Source organism: Mustela putorius, unplaced genomic scaffold (assembly GCF_011764305.1).
Source record: "Mustela putorius furo isolate JIRA1106 unplaced genomic scaffold, ASM1176430v1.1 tig00000083_pilon_pilon_pilon, whole genome shotgun sequence".
In the NCBI taxonomy this organism is placed as follows: Eukaryota; Metazoa; Chordata; class Mammalia; order Carnivora; family Mustelidae; genus Mustela; species Mustela putorius.
This window is the reverse complement of record NW_025421273.1, coordinates 21,802,857-21,817,170: the sequence shown is the minus strand read 5'-3', so window position 1 is coordinate 21,817,170 and position 14,314 is coordinate 21,802,857. Positions and strand designations below refer to the sequence as shown.

General features: G+C 38.0%; 1 protein-coding gene across 3 annotated transcripts in view; it reads right to left on the bottom strand.

Annotated features, from left to right (window-relative positions):
* Positions 1–14,314, bottom strand: part of C1QTNF7 (C1q and TNF related 7) — an 80,658-nt gene that overhangs the window by 6,133 nt on the left and 60,211 nt on the right. The window contains exons 1-3 of one of the 3 annotated variants that reach the window (XM_013046273.2): positions 12,873–13,803; positions 8,864–8,907; positions 3,007–3,252 (exon numbers count right to left, since the gene is read on the bottom strand). In XM_013046273.2, coding sequence (XP_012901727.1) covers positions 3,007–3,244 — 238 coding nt within the window. In that variant the 5' untranslated portion in view covers positions 3,245–3,252; positions 8,864–8,907; positions 12,873–13,803. Of the gene's footprint in view, positions 1–3,006; positions 3,253–8,863; positions 8,908–12,872; positions 13,804–14,314 lie in introns of those variants that run through there. The other 2 variants (XM_045075793.1, XM_004773380.3) reach the window with 2 other exon arrangements.

The following is a 14,314-nucleotide window of genomic DNA, read 5'->3' as shown; positions in this document are numbered from 1 at the left end:
TATGTGCATGTATACATACATCTAAACCATGTAATATTTTTTGACCATCCATTACATGCTAGGCACTATGCAAGGGGCTGAGTGGGACCTTGACATGAATGACCCCTGTCCTACCCTCAAGTTAGCTGTTACTATGTATTATACTGTGATCTGCAAATATGTTCATGAATATCTAAAGCCATTTAATAAAGTAGAGTGATCTGTTTCATAAGCTGGTTCTAATGTTATTTTATCTATAAGGATGTGCATTCAGATTAAATTAACTTGTGATATTAGGCTACAAGACTAATTGCTATAGACCAGTGAGGGAGGCAGATATTTTTAAAAGAACGTTTCTAATTTGGTATAATAAGTTCTGTGCTTGTAATTTAAGGTAAAGAAGTTGGACAAAACTATGCTTGATTGTGCTTGCCCTTGATTGGATGAATGTGATGGGGATGTTTACCACGAGTATATGAATGAGAAGACATTTGTGGTATCATTCAAGGGGACAGAAGAATCAAAGGACACATTGTGTCCAGTTTCAGCTGCATTAAAAGCTTGTCCCCAAAGCCCCAGAGCTCCATTTCTATTGTTCGTAAATGGGTGTGTTTTTCTTCATTGAAAATACAGACATTCCTAACTTTCTTGGCTCTTACATGTCCTTTATGTGTATTTGTGTATATTGGATTTAAGTCATCTCAGGTTGGGGAAGTTATTTTATTTGTGAATCTCAATGTTTTCACTGTAACATTGTAATTGTTGATTGTAATGATTTCTAACAGGGTTATGGTAGATGATAAGTACTAAATGTAAAATTCCTGACACAGTAAGCTCTTAATAAATGGTTACAATGATGATGATGAATATTGTAATTATATGTTTTTATACTGGCCTCCCACATCCCCATTTTGTTTATCAAGGCAAGGACAATGTCTTATTCATGTTTGTGTTCTCATTGTCTACAACAGTAATAGGGGACAAATTTATACTGCCCACCAACGGATGTTTGGCAATGTCTGGGGACATTTGTGTTGTCATGGGTGGTGAGGTTACCACTGGCATCTAGTGGGATGCTGCTAAGTGTTCTACAATGCTAGGAGAGCCATTCCACAGTAGCTTATTATTTGGCCCCAAATGTCATTAGGGTGGAGGTTGGGAAACACTGGTCTAGAATACTATCAGATAGCAATATGTACACAAGAACCTTGCTGAAGAATAAAGCATGGGTAGATAGATGACTATGGGGTGTAGCTGGCCTTGTATATTTAAAATTGTAGCAATTATGAACATTCAGTTTAATCTGAATGCATATCCATATACCTATTTTTAAATGACATTAGAACTACCTCATGAAACCCATCACTCATTTCTGGTTTATTATACGACTTTGGATATTCAGGAACTTAGCTATGACTCATGTTTGTGGACCACTATGTGATATGTAACAACAGCTAACATTTCCTAAGTGCCTACCATACAACAGCTTTTCTACTAAGTGTTTTATAAGTATTATTGCACTTAATCATCACAGTCATCCTTACTACTCCCAGGTTACAAATGAGGGAACTGAGGCTCAAAGTAGTTATTTGCCTAAGGGTACTAAGTCAGTAACTGAAGGAGCCAAGATTTGAGCCTAAATCCAACTGACTCCATTGTCTGCTTGTATAAACACTACATTATTGCTTCCAGACATAGTAAACTAAGAGTTGGTCATATGTAACTCTGATCCTGGTTTTCTTACAGGATTTCAAGGCTATTCATGATCATGACAAAATAAGTTGTATTCATAAGTGTTACTGTAGATAAGCTGTTGAACCTTTACATAAAGGTTTTTTTATCTAATATTGAACAATACTCATACACGTTTGGTAGCAAACGTGTTTGCTGCTATGCAGAAAATCCAAGTATTTTCTGCACAGCAAATACAGAAATGAGTTATTACCTGGTAACTTGCATATATATTATGCTATTGTTTCATGTAACATCAGTAAATCAGCTGCAATAACTAGATAGAGATCTGTTTCTTAGAATGGGTTAACTTTTCTCTTCCTATCTTTCGTACTAGACTTTACACTCAGAAACTTGTTTTCAAAGATTGATGCCAAATCACTTCCTCTTTTAGAGTTAACACAGTTTCGCTAGAATTTCAATTTGGTTTACTCTGAGGGATTGCAGAGTCTGGCAATCTTCCTGGGCTAACTTATTTGTGGGGGTAAAAAGTAAAAATTACTGAAGTCGTAGAGGGCAATTCTGTTGCCATCAAGAGCTGTAAGAATCTACTTTTTTTAGCTGTTACAGGATAAGTGGGGAAGAGATGAACCAGAAAAGGTGGGCTATATACTGCTATTGTCATTTCATCTCTGAAAAGTAAAATCTAGAAGTCCTTCATGTGACTTTGCTCTGGATATTATCACAGAGCAGAATGGTACCTGTGCTTTTGGTTCCTGATTCCTGCTTCTGCTTCGTCTGTCCATTTCCCTTCCTTGTCCATCTGTCTGCTATCTATCCATGCCCTTGCACACCCAGGCATTGCCTGCTAGCTGTGATCGCCCTGTGGTCTCAGGCATCAGTGTTTGAATCCAGCTCTGCCGGTCACTAGTAGTGAACTTCCGTCTTCAGTAATTAATTTAATCATGCTATTTGCTCAGTGTTCTCATCTGTAAAATGGGATAACTGAAAAAGTTGTCATTACAATAAAATAAGGTTGCAGGTAAAGAGTTTCAAGCAGTATTTAAAGCATAGAAAGGGCTCAATATTAATTACAATTAAAGAATGGGAAGTAGAGAAGGGATTTCAGGAGCAATTCTCATTAGAAAAGGCAATAAAGAAAGGAAACAGTTTAAGGTGGCATGCTCATTTATTTATTTAAAAAGATTTAGTAATTTATTTTAGAGAGAGCGAGAGAGCGAGAGAGCATGTGAGCACCAGTGGGGGGAGGAGCAAAGTGAGAAGAGAGAAAAGTTTCAAGCAGACTCCCCACTGAGCACAGACCAGGGGAGTTTAGGGAACGTCATTGTTCATTACCTGCAGCTCCCTTTTCACCTTTCTCTCCTTTCCTGCCGTCTCTACCATCTCGTCCTGGGAGGCCGATCCGACCATGGGGCCCTGGGGAGCCATTTGCTCCAGGTGGTCCTGGAGGTCCAGGTAAGCCAGGGATGCTACAGATATATCTTGGAGAGTAGCTCTCTCCTTTGAACTGATTACCCCGAGGCTGTCCACTGGCACAAATGGCAAAACTTGTAACATAGAGCAAGATAAACATCTTTGGCTCTGGAAAAGAAACACAGGGACATAAATGCACCCACTCAGGTGGAAGTTTTGGCATAAATGAACATGGGAATGGGCATCAGCAACCCCTCCCTCCTGTGCTTACCTTTCCATGCATGTATAAAACCCAGTTTAATCTCATAATTCCCTTGGAAACTATTAACACATTACTTATAGAGAGTTCTCAGTGCCCCACAGAAGGGTTGGTGGAGATGAAAGATTGATTTAAACAATTTCAAAATAAAGCCATTGTATTTTTTTTCCTGTGGGGTCAATGACAGATTTTGAAAAAGAACATTTTCTTTTTGCAAAAATAATGCATAATTTTAGAAAATTAGAAATGTATATGAATAAGATCAAGATTAACATTGTTCTCCCCACTAGAGATAATTATAATTAACATTTTGATACACACATCCTCTGGTCTGTGTTGTGGAGAAAAGTGATATTATGCTATTCTTGTATTTTTTTTCAACTTTTTTCACATAACAGTGTATCATGAGCATCTTCCTGTCTCAAAAGTTATTCATAACATTAAAAAAGTTGCATTTTTCTCTACTCTCCTTTATGTACACAATTATTGTAGATATTTCCTTCCAGTTTTCTGCCAATATAAATCCTATGCTAGACATTGGTATATCTAGTCTTTGCATGCATCCATGATCATTTCTTTAGAATTCACAGGCTTTTTAAAGCAGGAGAAAAGAAGTGTCATTCTCAGGAAAACATGTTTTTCACTTGATAATCATGTGTAAAACCAATTAGTGTTAATTGGAGTACTGTGCATGTCCTGCAAGGGGGGTTCTCAAACTTTAATTTAAAGCCTGCAGGATACAATGCCCTGGTGAACCATTAAGTCATTAACACCAAGGCACAATTAAAGAGCTGAGTGAAATTAAACCATGCATGGTGCCACGTGCTTCTAGGGAAGCAGACAACTAACTGGTCTCTTCAGCTATGATTTAATAGGACTTTGTTTTTCCCTCCACAAATAGGATCCTGAACATGATGGATCATTTGTTAGCATGAAATTTGGCATATAAGCTGAGGGGTGGGCAGTATAGGCTGGGACGCCTGATTTTCTAGGCTCAATGGTCCTTAAGATTAGTAGCTTCTTGGATGGACAATGCATACACATGGTTTTGGGGAGGTGTAAATGAATAGTTTTTGGATAGTAGTATCCAATAGTTTTGGATAGTTTTGGGCCTGTGTTTTAATAAGAAATCTCAACAATGCTTGATGTACATGCCTGGCATATACTTGCCCAAAGGAAGTAACATTAAAATGTGAAAAAAGCAATCGGATGGAGTTTCCTTGTTTTTTGACAGCCACATCAGAAAATTAACCAGGCACATGGTACCAGTTTTATAATACCTGTGGGGAAATTGCAACATCTTGGAATTAGACCTAGAAATTTGCCAGAGCATAGGAATGACAGAGTGAGAAAAACACAGTGTGCACATGTGATTTCAAATAGATCTGTTTCCTAGAAATCTTGTGAAGAACTGAGGCAACTTACCCAAATATAGGTTCTGTATCCTTGACCAAATCTCCATGTTGCCAGTGTCTCTCCCCACATGACCCCCAACCCCCAAATCCAAGAGAATATTTTTGCTGTGTACTGTCTGCTGTAATATAACACAAACTCAAAAATACTGATCCCCATTGCTCAACTGGGATTAAGGCACTTTCTGAGAAGCCCAGAGGATCTCATAAAGATACGAGCCCTTTCAAGGGTGTTCCAGATGAAAGAAAATGAAAGAACATTCTATGCATACCCCTGCCATAGTTAAAATATAGTGATTAAATTGCTAGCTTTTTCTTGTAAAAAACTGATTAAAGGAGGTTTTGAGAAGGAATTTGAAAGAGAGGAACATGCTCATAGAAGTTACTCATAAAAAGGTGTTTAAAGAGACATGGAGGGGCACCTGGGTGGCTCAGTGGGTTAAAGCCTCTGCTTTTGGCTCAGGTCATGATCCCAGGGTCCTGGGATCGAGCCCTGAGTCGGGCTCTCTGCTTGGTGGGGAGCCTGCTTCCCTTCCCCTCTCTCTGCCTGCCTCTCTGCCTCCTTGTGATCTCTGTCTGTAAAATAAATAAATAAAATCTTTAAAAAAAAGAGAGACATGGAATGGGATGCTGTGGCTGAGGTCAGGATTTGGTTCTATGAGGGATTTGAAATTATGTGGAGAGAAGGCACTTTGGGCAGTGGCATCTCAGACACTGGTGGAGATGCTGAAAACACAAACATACCCATAGTTGGGTATTAGTTTATCAAGAAGCTTGTGGTAAGCTTCCAGGTTATGGTGGGTAGAAGAAGGAGAAATTTTAAACATGTGCTTGGAAGGATAGTAGTATTTCCAACAGCCAAGAAAAGGCTGCTCTAAGAAGGTAAAAATTAACATAATCTGAACAGATGAATTCATCGAACAAATGGTTTGCCTTTCACTGACAAATGCATTAGGATATTATTTATTTTTATTATTATGTTCAATTAGCCAGCATATAGTACATCATTAATTTTTGATGTAGTGTTCAATGATTCATTAGTTGCATGTAACACTCAGTGCTCACCACTATGCATGCCCTCATTAATACCCATCACCTGGTTACCCCATTCCTCAGCCCCCTCCCTTCTGTAACCTTCAGTTTGATTCCTGAGTTCAGAGTCTCTCATGCGTTATCTCCCTCTTTGATTTCTTCCCATTCAGTTGTCTGTGCTATAGTCTAAATGCTAGAAGCATCCCCAGTTAGAATATAATCTTTTAAAATTTATATAAAAAGAGGTGGGACAGAGGGGGAGGGAAGATAATCTTAAACAGGCTTGACGTTCAGGGCAGGGCTCCATCTCATGACCCTGAGATCATGACCCAAGTGGAAATCAAGAGTCGGACACAACTGACTGAGCCACCCAGGCACTGGCAGACGCCCTCTGTCCTACCCAGTTAGAATTTTTGAAAGGCATTCAAAATGATTATCCATTAACAATCCTCATTGGAACTGAGGAAAAACATGATGTGGTGCCTGATGCACGATGACAGCATGGCGGTAGGTGACCGCTCAAGTCTTGGGACTCAATTTACTATGATAACAAAGGAGTGTAGGGTATAATGGAAAACTACAGTGGCATCACCCTGTACTAGTTCTTCATTTTACTTAGAAGTCAAAAACCTCATAGTACATGGTCTTCAAGGCTCTACTGGATTGGGCACCCATCTTCCTTACTTCTCATCTTCCTCTACTCTCTTTCCCACTCTCCAGCTCTAGTCACTATGAATTCCTTTGTGTTTCTCAGTGACACCAGGAATATTCTGCCTTAGGGCGTTCATACTGTTTCTTCTGTCTAGAACTTTCTGCCCCAAGACATCTACATGTCTCACTCTTTTATCTACCTTTCTTTTTTTTTTAATTTTTAAAAAGATTTTTATTTATTTATTTGACAGAGAGAGAGATTACAAGTAGGCAGAGAGGCAGGCAGAAAGAGAGGGGGAAGCAAGCTCCCCACCGAGCAGAGAACCTGATGCAGGGCTAGATTCCAGGATCCCAAGACCACGACCTGAGCCGAAGGCAGAGGCTTAACCCACTGAGCCACCCAGGCTCCCCTCTCATCTCCCTTTCTGAGTCTTCTCAAATACCACCCTCTCCCTGAAGCCAATTCTTTTTTTTTTAAATTTAATTTAATTTTTTCAGTGTTCCAAGATTCATTGTTTATGCACCACACCCAGTGCTCCATGCAATACGTGCGCCCTCCTTAATACACACCACCAGGCTCACTCAACCCCCCACTTCCTTCCCCTCCGAAACTGTCAGTTTGTTTCTCAGAGTCCACAGTCTCTCATGGTTCGTCTCCCCCTCCGATTTCCCTCAATTCACTTTTCCTTTCCTTTTCCTAATGTCCTCTGTGTTATTCCTTATGCTCCACAAAGTAAGTGAAACCATATGATAATTGACTCTCTTTGCTTGACTTATTTCAGTCAGCATAATCTCTTCCAGTCCCATCCATGTTGATACAAAAGTTGGGTATTCATCCTTTCTGATGGAGGCATAATATTCCATTGTAAATCTTACACTGTATTTAACATTGCAATAGCCTTTCATACATCCTGACCCTCCCTCATTCTGTTCTACTGTTTTCTCTTCTTTGTGCTCACCACCTCTATCTCACTAGACTATTATTACCTTTATTATGCTTTAAAAATATTGTTTATCACCAATCTGATAGAATGTAATCTCCATGACTGTCAGGGACTTTGTCTTAGTCATTGACTTCTACAACATCTAGAGTAGAGTCTGGCACAAAAAAAAACTCAGGTTGTGGACAAGGAAGGAGATATTTTGGGGGGCCAGGTGTTAGTTTTATGAAAAACAAAATGAATCAGAGAGAATGGACTGTGAGAATATTACAAGGGAAAGAAAAAAGAGAGGCTTAAAGAAATATTCTGGAATTCTGTGGGTCCCTTTCACCATGCTTGAAAAATACAAACAAAAGACTTGAATTGTTTTAATTTTGCATAGTCTAGAGTATTTAGAAATACTTTAAATATTTACTTTTTTTGGTATAGACAGAACATGCACATTTATAAAAAGTAAATCTCTTCTCCCTCCGCCCAGTCTTACAGACATGTGCTTTCCCTCTCTAGAGGCAATCATTGTTGCTAGGTTGTTGTGTGTCCTTCTTCTCCATGTTTTTGGCACACTGTATCTAGACTTTTCAGGTAGCTAAGAGAATTTCTCATATATATATATCTTAAATCTATAAATATATTTATAGATTTAATATTGATATATTTTTGAATATATTATATATTTAAAATATATAAATAAATATACTCTTTTAATATATTGCTTGTACATTATCTTTTATTTTTTAAAAGATTTTATTTATTTATTTGCCAGAGAGAAAGAGAATGAGCAAGCACAAAAAGAACGGCAGGCAGAGAGAGAAGCAGGCTCCCTGCTAAGCAAGGAGCCTGATGTGGGTCACAATCCCAGGACCCTGGGACCACGACTTGAGCCAAAGGCAGGCTCTTAACTGACTAAGCCACCCAGGCATCCCTGTACATAGTTTATGACATTAACAACAAATAGCTTTTCCCGGTTTGCCTTTACATTTTCTTCAATGCATTTAAAAATATTTTGTCACAAAAACATTCTTGGGGCATCTTGAGGGTCAGTCAGTTAAGTGTCTGTCTTTGTTTAGGTTATGATCCCAGGGTCCTGGGATTAAGCCCCATTGTGGCTCCCTCTCCCTCTTCCTCTGCCCTTCCCTGGCCAGCTCATGCTCTCTCTTATGCTCTTTCTCTATCAAATAAATAAATAAAAATCTTAAAAAAGCCTCCAACATTCTTGAAGTTCAATTTATTATTTTGAAAAGGCCTTCCTCACTTCAAGATAATAAAAAGATTTCTCCCACTTTCAGTTCTTTTGTTGTTTCATTTGTTCACATTTAATTTTGGACCCATTAGAATGTTTCTTTCTTTTTCTTTTTCAGTTGAAGGTTTATTTATTTATATTAGAGAGAGAGGGAGAGAAAGAGAGAGAGAAGTGGGGAAGGGGCAGAGGGAGAGGGGGAGAGAATCTTAAACAGACTCTGCACTGAGCGTGCACTTATACTTACCCAACACAGGGTTCTGTCTCACCACCCTGAGATCATGACCGGAGCTGAAACCAAGAGTTGGGTGCTTAACTGACTGCCACACCAGTGCTTCTAGAATGTTTCTGATAACAAGTTTGAGATAGGGATCCAACTGTATATTTTCAACACTTTATATTGAATAATCTAGCCTTCACCCACTTTCCCACTGGTTTGCAGTGAACTTGGTTATTTTGGCTGGGGCTGAACTCTGCAGGTCATGGCTTTATAAACATTACAATATTTTCTATAGCTTTATTGAGATTTAATTTACACACCATAAATCTGACCAATTTGAAGTATGCAACTCAATGTATGCTATAATCCAATTTTAGATCATTTTCAAAACTACAAAAAAACCCTCATACACATTTGCAGTCACACTCCTTACATAAAATATTTTGAAAGATTGCATTGAATATGCAAATTTATGTAGAATATGTGCTAAAATGTATTTTTTTTTCAACATCACGCTCCTTTGGAGTGAGAAAAATCAAAGCTCTGGAAACATTGTTAATCTTGAACAGATCTGTCCTGGGATGTTAATGTATCCTATTTTTCTGTAGGGATTACAGTTACAGGTTTTTAGTTTTTTAAACTTCTATTTACTTCATGGTAATTTAGATTTCACAGCCTTTATGTTAAAGTGTATTTTGAATCTGTAAAGCATGAATGTAGTATGTAGTGTTTTGTAAGATATTTAGTGATAGAACTCTTTGTTCTTGCTAAACTAGCCATAAAAAATACTTGGAGAAATACTGAATAAATCACTGTAAAAATTGAAATTTTAGACAATGTGCCCACAGATGAGATTCTTTCTTTTTTAAAAAATAAATTAAACCCATGTATATACAGTCAATTAATATTTGACAAGGAAGCCCAGAATACTTCCTTCATGGGAAAAAATAGTCTCTTCAATAAAATGATGTTGGGACAATGATATTTACATACAAAAGAATGAAATTGGATCCCTAACTTACACCCCTCAAAAAATCAACTTGAAATGGATTAAAGACTTAAATATAAGACCTGAAACCATAAAACCTCTAGAAGAAAACAGGGGAAAATATTCTTGACATTGGTCTTGGCAACAGTATTTTTGGATATGACACCAAAACACAAGCAACAAAAGCAAAAACAAACAAGTGGGACTACACCCAGCTAAAAACTTCTGCATAGGAAAAGAAACATTCAACAAAATGAAAAAGCAGTGTACAGAATGAGAGAAAAAAACTGCAAAGCATGTATCAAGTAGGAGGTTAATATTCAAAATACAAAAGGAACTCATACAACTCAACAGGGAAAACCAAATAACCTGATTAAAAACGGACAAAGGCTCTGAATAGACATTTTCCCAAAGAAAACATACAAATGGCCAACAGGTACAGTTGTACCTGTTGTACACAATACAATGGTACAACAGGTACATGAAAAGATACTCAATATCGTTAGTCATCAGTGGAGTACAAATCATAAAAGTACAAATCACAATGAGATACCACCTTATATCTTTCAGAATGGCTATCAGCAAAAAGAAGGGATAACAAGTTTTGCTGAGGATATGGAAAAAAGGGAATGTTTGTGCACTGCTGGTGAGAATGTAAATTGATATTGCCATTATGGAAAACAATATGGAGATTTCTCAAAAAATTAAAAATAAAACCACCACATGATCCAGGAACCCCACTTCTGCATATATATTCAAAGGAAATGAAAACAGGATATCAAAAAGCTGTCTGTACTCCCACATTCATTGCAGCATTATTCACAATAGCCATGACATGGAAGCAAACTAAATGTCCATTGACAAATGAATAAGGAAAATGTGGCATATATACAATGGAATGTTATTCAGCCATAAAAAGAAGGAAATCCTGCCATTGTGACATCATGGATGAACCTTGAAAGCATTATACTGTGCGAAATAAGTCAGAGAAAGACAAACACTCTATGATCTAACTTATATCTGTAATCCAAAACACTGAACTCACAGAAACAGAGAGTAGAATGGTGGTTGTCAGGGGCTGGAGGGTGGGGGAAATGCGGATATGTTGGTGAAATAATACAAACTCCACCTACAAACTGAACAAGTTTTGGGGACCTAATGTGCAGCATGGTGGCTATAATTCACAATACTGTCTCTTTGTATATTTGAAAGAGAATAGATTTTACTGCATGTGATTATGACACACAATAAGCGCTTTTACTGCACACAAAAAGTGATAATTATGAGAGGTGATGGATGGTGTTAACTAATCTTTCTGTAATAATAATAATAATAAATTAATAATAATAATAATAAAGTGATAATAAATTAATTCCTCAAAAATGTAATCCGGAATTACCATATGATCCAGCAGTTGCACTTGTAAAAGAAGTGAAGACAGGGACTCAGATATTTGTACATCCATGCTCGTAGCAACAGTCTTCACAAGAGCCATCAAGAGACGAATGGACGAACACAATATTCCATACAATAGAATATTATTCAGCCATTAAAAGGAAGGGAATTTTGACCCATTTTACAACATGGAGGAATCTGAGAACTTTATGGTAAGTGAATTAGACCAGTCCCCAAAGGACAAATACTGTATGATTTTTACCTATAGATGCATCTAGAATAGTCAAAATCATAGAGACAGAAAGTCACACGGTGGCTGCCAGGGGCCGGGGAGTAGGGTGGGGGGCTCGTGTTTAAGAAATACCAAGTTTTGGTTGGTGAGAATGAGAAAGTTTTGGAGATGCATGGTGGTGTGATGGTTGTAAAACCGTGTGAGCATACCTGCTGCCCCAGAACTAAATGCTTCAAAATGGTGAAGTGTATTTGTTGTCTGCTTCCCTACAAAACAAAATACCAAGTGAAAAAAAACAATATGAGTTGGGATGCAGGGAACCTACTAGTATTTTTATGACTGTGCTGGGTGTTCTAAAACATCGCTTACTTCATCCTACACCACTTTTATGCAATAGGTGACATTATCTTCATTTTAAAGATAAGAAAATTGAGACTCCAAGGACTCACGTTTACACAGCCCTACAGCTGGCACAGTCAGGATTTGAACTGAGCTCTTTTTGTCTCCAAACACTCGAGTTTTCTCCCACGTTGTGTGAGGGAAACTGTAATATTACTTCATGATGAAGGGCTGGACTCAATTATTAATTCGACTTGAGAATGTATTCTGCCTGGAAATTATTAGGAAGAAGATAGGTAAGTAGGGGTGGCCAAAACACGACATATCCTTGGCCGGCAGAGGAAGAGATTTCACAACAGCAAGTTTTGTCCTTCTTAGCTGCATTAGGAGTGGCTCTAGGCATGAGCAAGACAGGGTGGGGACCCGAGGTGTTCACATTCCAGCTGCTTCTGTTGTGTAGTTCCTCATCTCTGTCTTTGGGGCTCCAGTTTCTCTCCTCAGAACTGCCTCTCCTGTTGGCTATGGAACACCTTCCCTTCTGTCATTATGCAGTGAGCAGCACCTCATATCCATGTTGTGTTATGGCTATCTATTTAAATTGTTTTTTCTCCACCAAAACATTAACTCTGTGCCACCAACATTTTTAGGACAATGACTGGTCTGCAGTGGAGGGTCAACAAAAGTTGAATGAAGAAAATATTTATTCATCAATATTTCCTTAAAGAACAGCTTATTGATTTACAAGGCTTTGGCTACTTTATGTAAAGTGCTATAATGGTACAAAGTAAAAAATGCTGACATTTGACAAACATTTTGTAGTCTACAGAGCAATGTTAAGTCCATATCCTCTTTCCAAAAGACCGTTTTGTGGTAGATTGGACAAGGAACAGATGTCTCAAGAAGGCAGGTAACTTGTCTATGGCCACACAGCTAGCATCAGATCAGAGATTGGAACCCAGACCTTCAGTTTTATGGAATTTTCTAATAGTTGTCTGTTTAATAAACTCAGAAAGCTACCATAATGAAAGGGGCCACTGCATCTACATTTGCCAAAGTTCTAAAAAAAAGAGTAAACACCATACCTTGCTCTGGGTTGGTGGGTTGCTCCAGGATTCTAAATCCACAAGAGACTGAGGATCTTTCATGAGAGCTTCGGCGAAAAACTTGCTTTGGTACCAGACAGAAAAAGAGATCCAAGTTCTCAGAGGTTTCCAAATAGTTGTGCTAAAAATAATTCTTTCCTTTAGTCCCAAAGAGCTAGAGGCCCTGGAAGTCATTCATGGGGTGAGGCTCAATCAGGGGCTGATCAAAATTACGGTTTTGTTTGAGATAAACCTTAAGCTCCTGCTTTCTTTGACTGGTATGTTTAGAGATGCCTCCATCTCTGTGTGTCGTGGTCTCTTTTTCAGATTTGTTTACTCAAGTTTTTCCCTCTTCGTTTGTTTTCCACTGAGTGGAAGTTTCAGGAAAAAAATTACTCACTGACTGGAAATTAGTTGTTAACTTAGAGAAAAGAGTCATTTCCTATTTGAGAATTTTCAAGGTAGAATCTTCAAATTCTAGAGATTGGGTGTTGTCTCATGGAACAAACAAGGAGAGGTGGTAAATATTCTTGGTAAATATGGCGGGAAAAGGGCCCCTCATCCTATGTGCTGTGAAATGGAAGAGGGTTATGAACACTGCACTGATCTTTTCTTTGTTCTCTGCTGAATGGGTAAATGATTGGGTATTTTTAGAAGACTGATATGTCTTTGTTACTATAGAGAACTGATCATAACAACTCAAAAGGCAGAATGATTCTCCAAAGCCTGTGACTACTCATCTTCGATGCAATCAATTTCTTTGTTCCCTTGTGATACGTACTTCTCACATTTCCTTAGCAACAGCAATATATAATTCATGATGTCACTTATGGAAATTCGGTGACTGAAAAATCTTGTTTTTATCTTGCTTTCCCCACCATTCTTCCCAAACATTTGAGAGTGCTAATTGGAAGAAGTATTTTCAAAGTTATCAAAGTGGACACTGATGATAAATTTGACAAAGAAGATGAATGGGCTCCCCATTCTGCTAATCCTCATTTTGCCCTAGCTATCCACCTTCCTGTCTGGAGGAAATGGTCTTTTGAATTTTTGTCAGTTCAAAATATGGGTACTATCATAAGGTAGTAAAAACCATGCCTTGGGTCCTGAAGTGAGACAGTTTTTTGCTAAATTAGAGTAGGGTGCTTTTTTTTTTTTATTCTCAAATGAGTAAATTTGACATGTAGCACTGTGTTAGTGTAAGAGGTACAGTGTGTTACTTGATATATTTATATATTGTAATATGATTGTTGTTGTCATCGTATTACATAGTTATAATACAATAGTATTGTCTGTATTCACTATATTGTGCCTTAGATCTCTAGGGCTTATTTACTGCTCATTACAAGTTAGTACCCTTAAACACCTTCAGTTTTATCCCCCTCCTCCTGATACCACCATTTTATAGAGCACAATCTTAATCAGATATCCCTGGGTTTGTC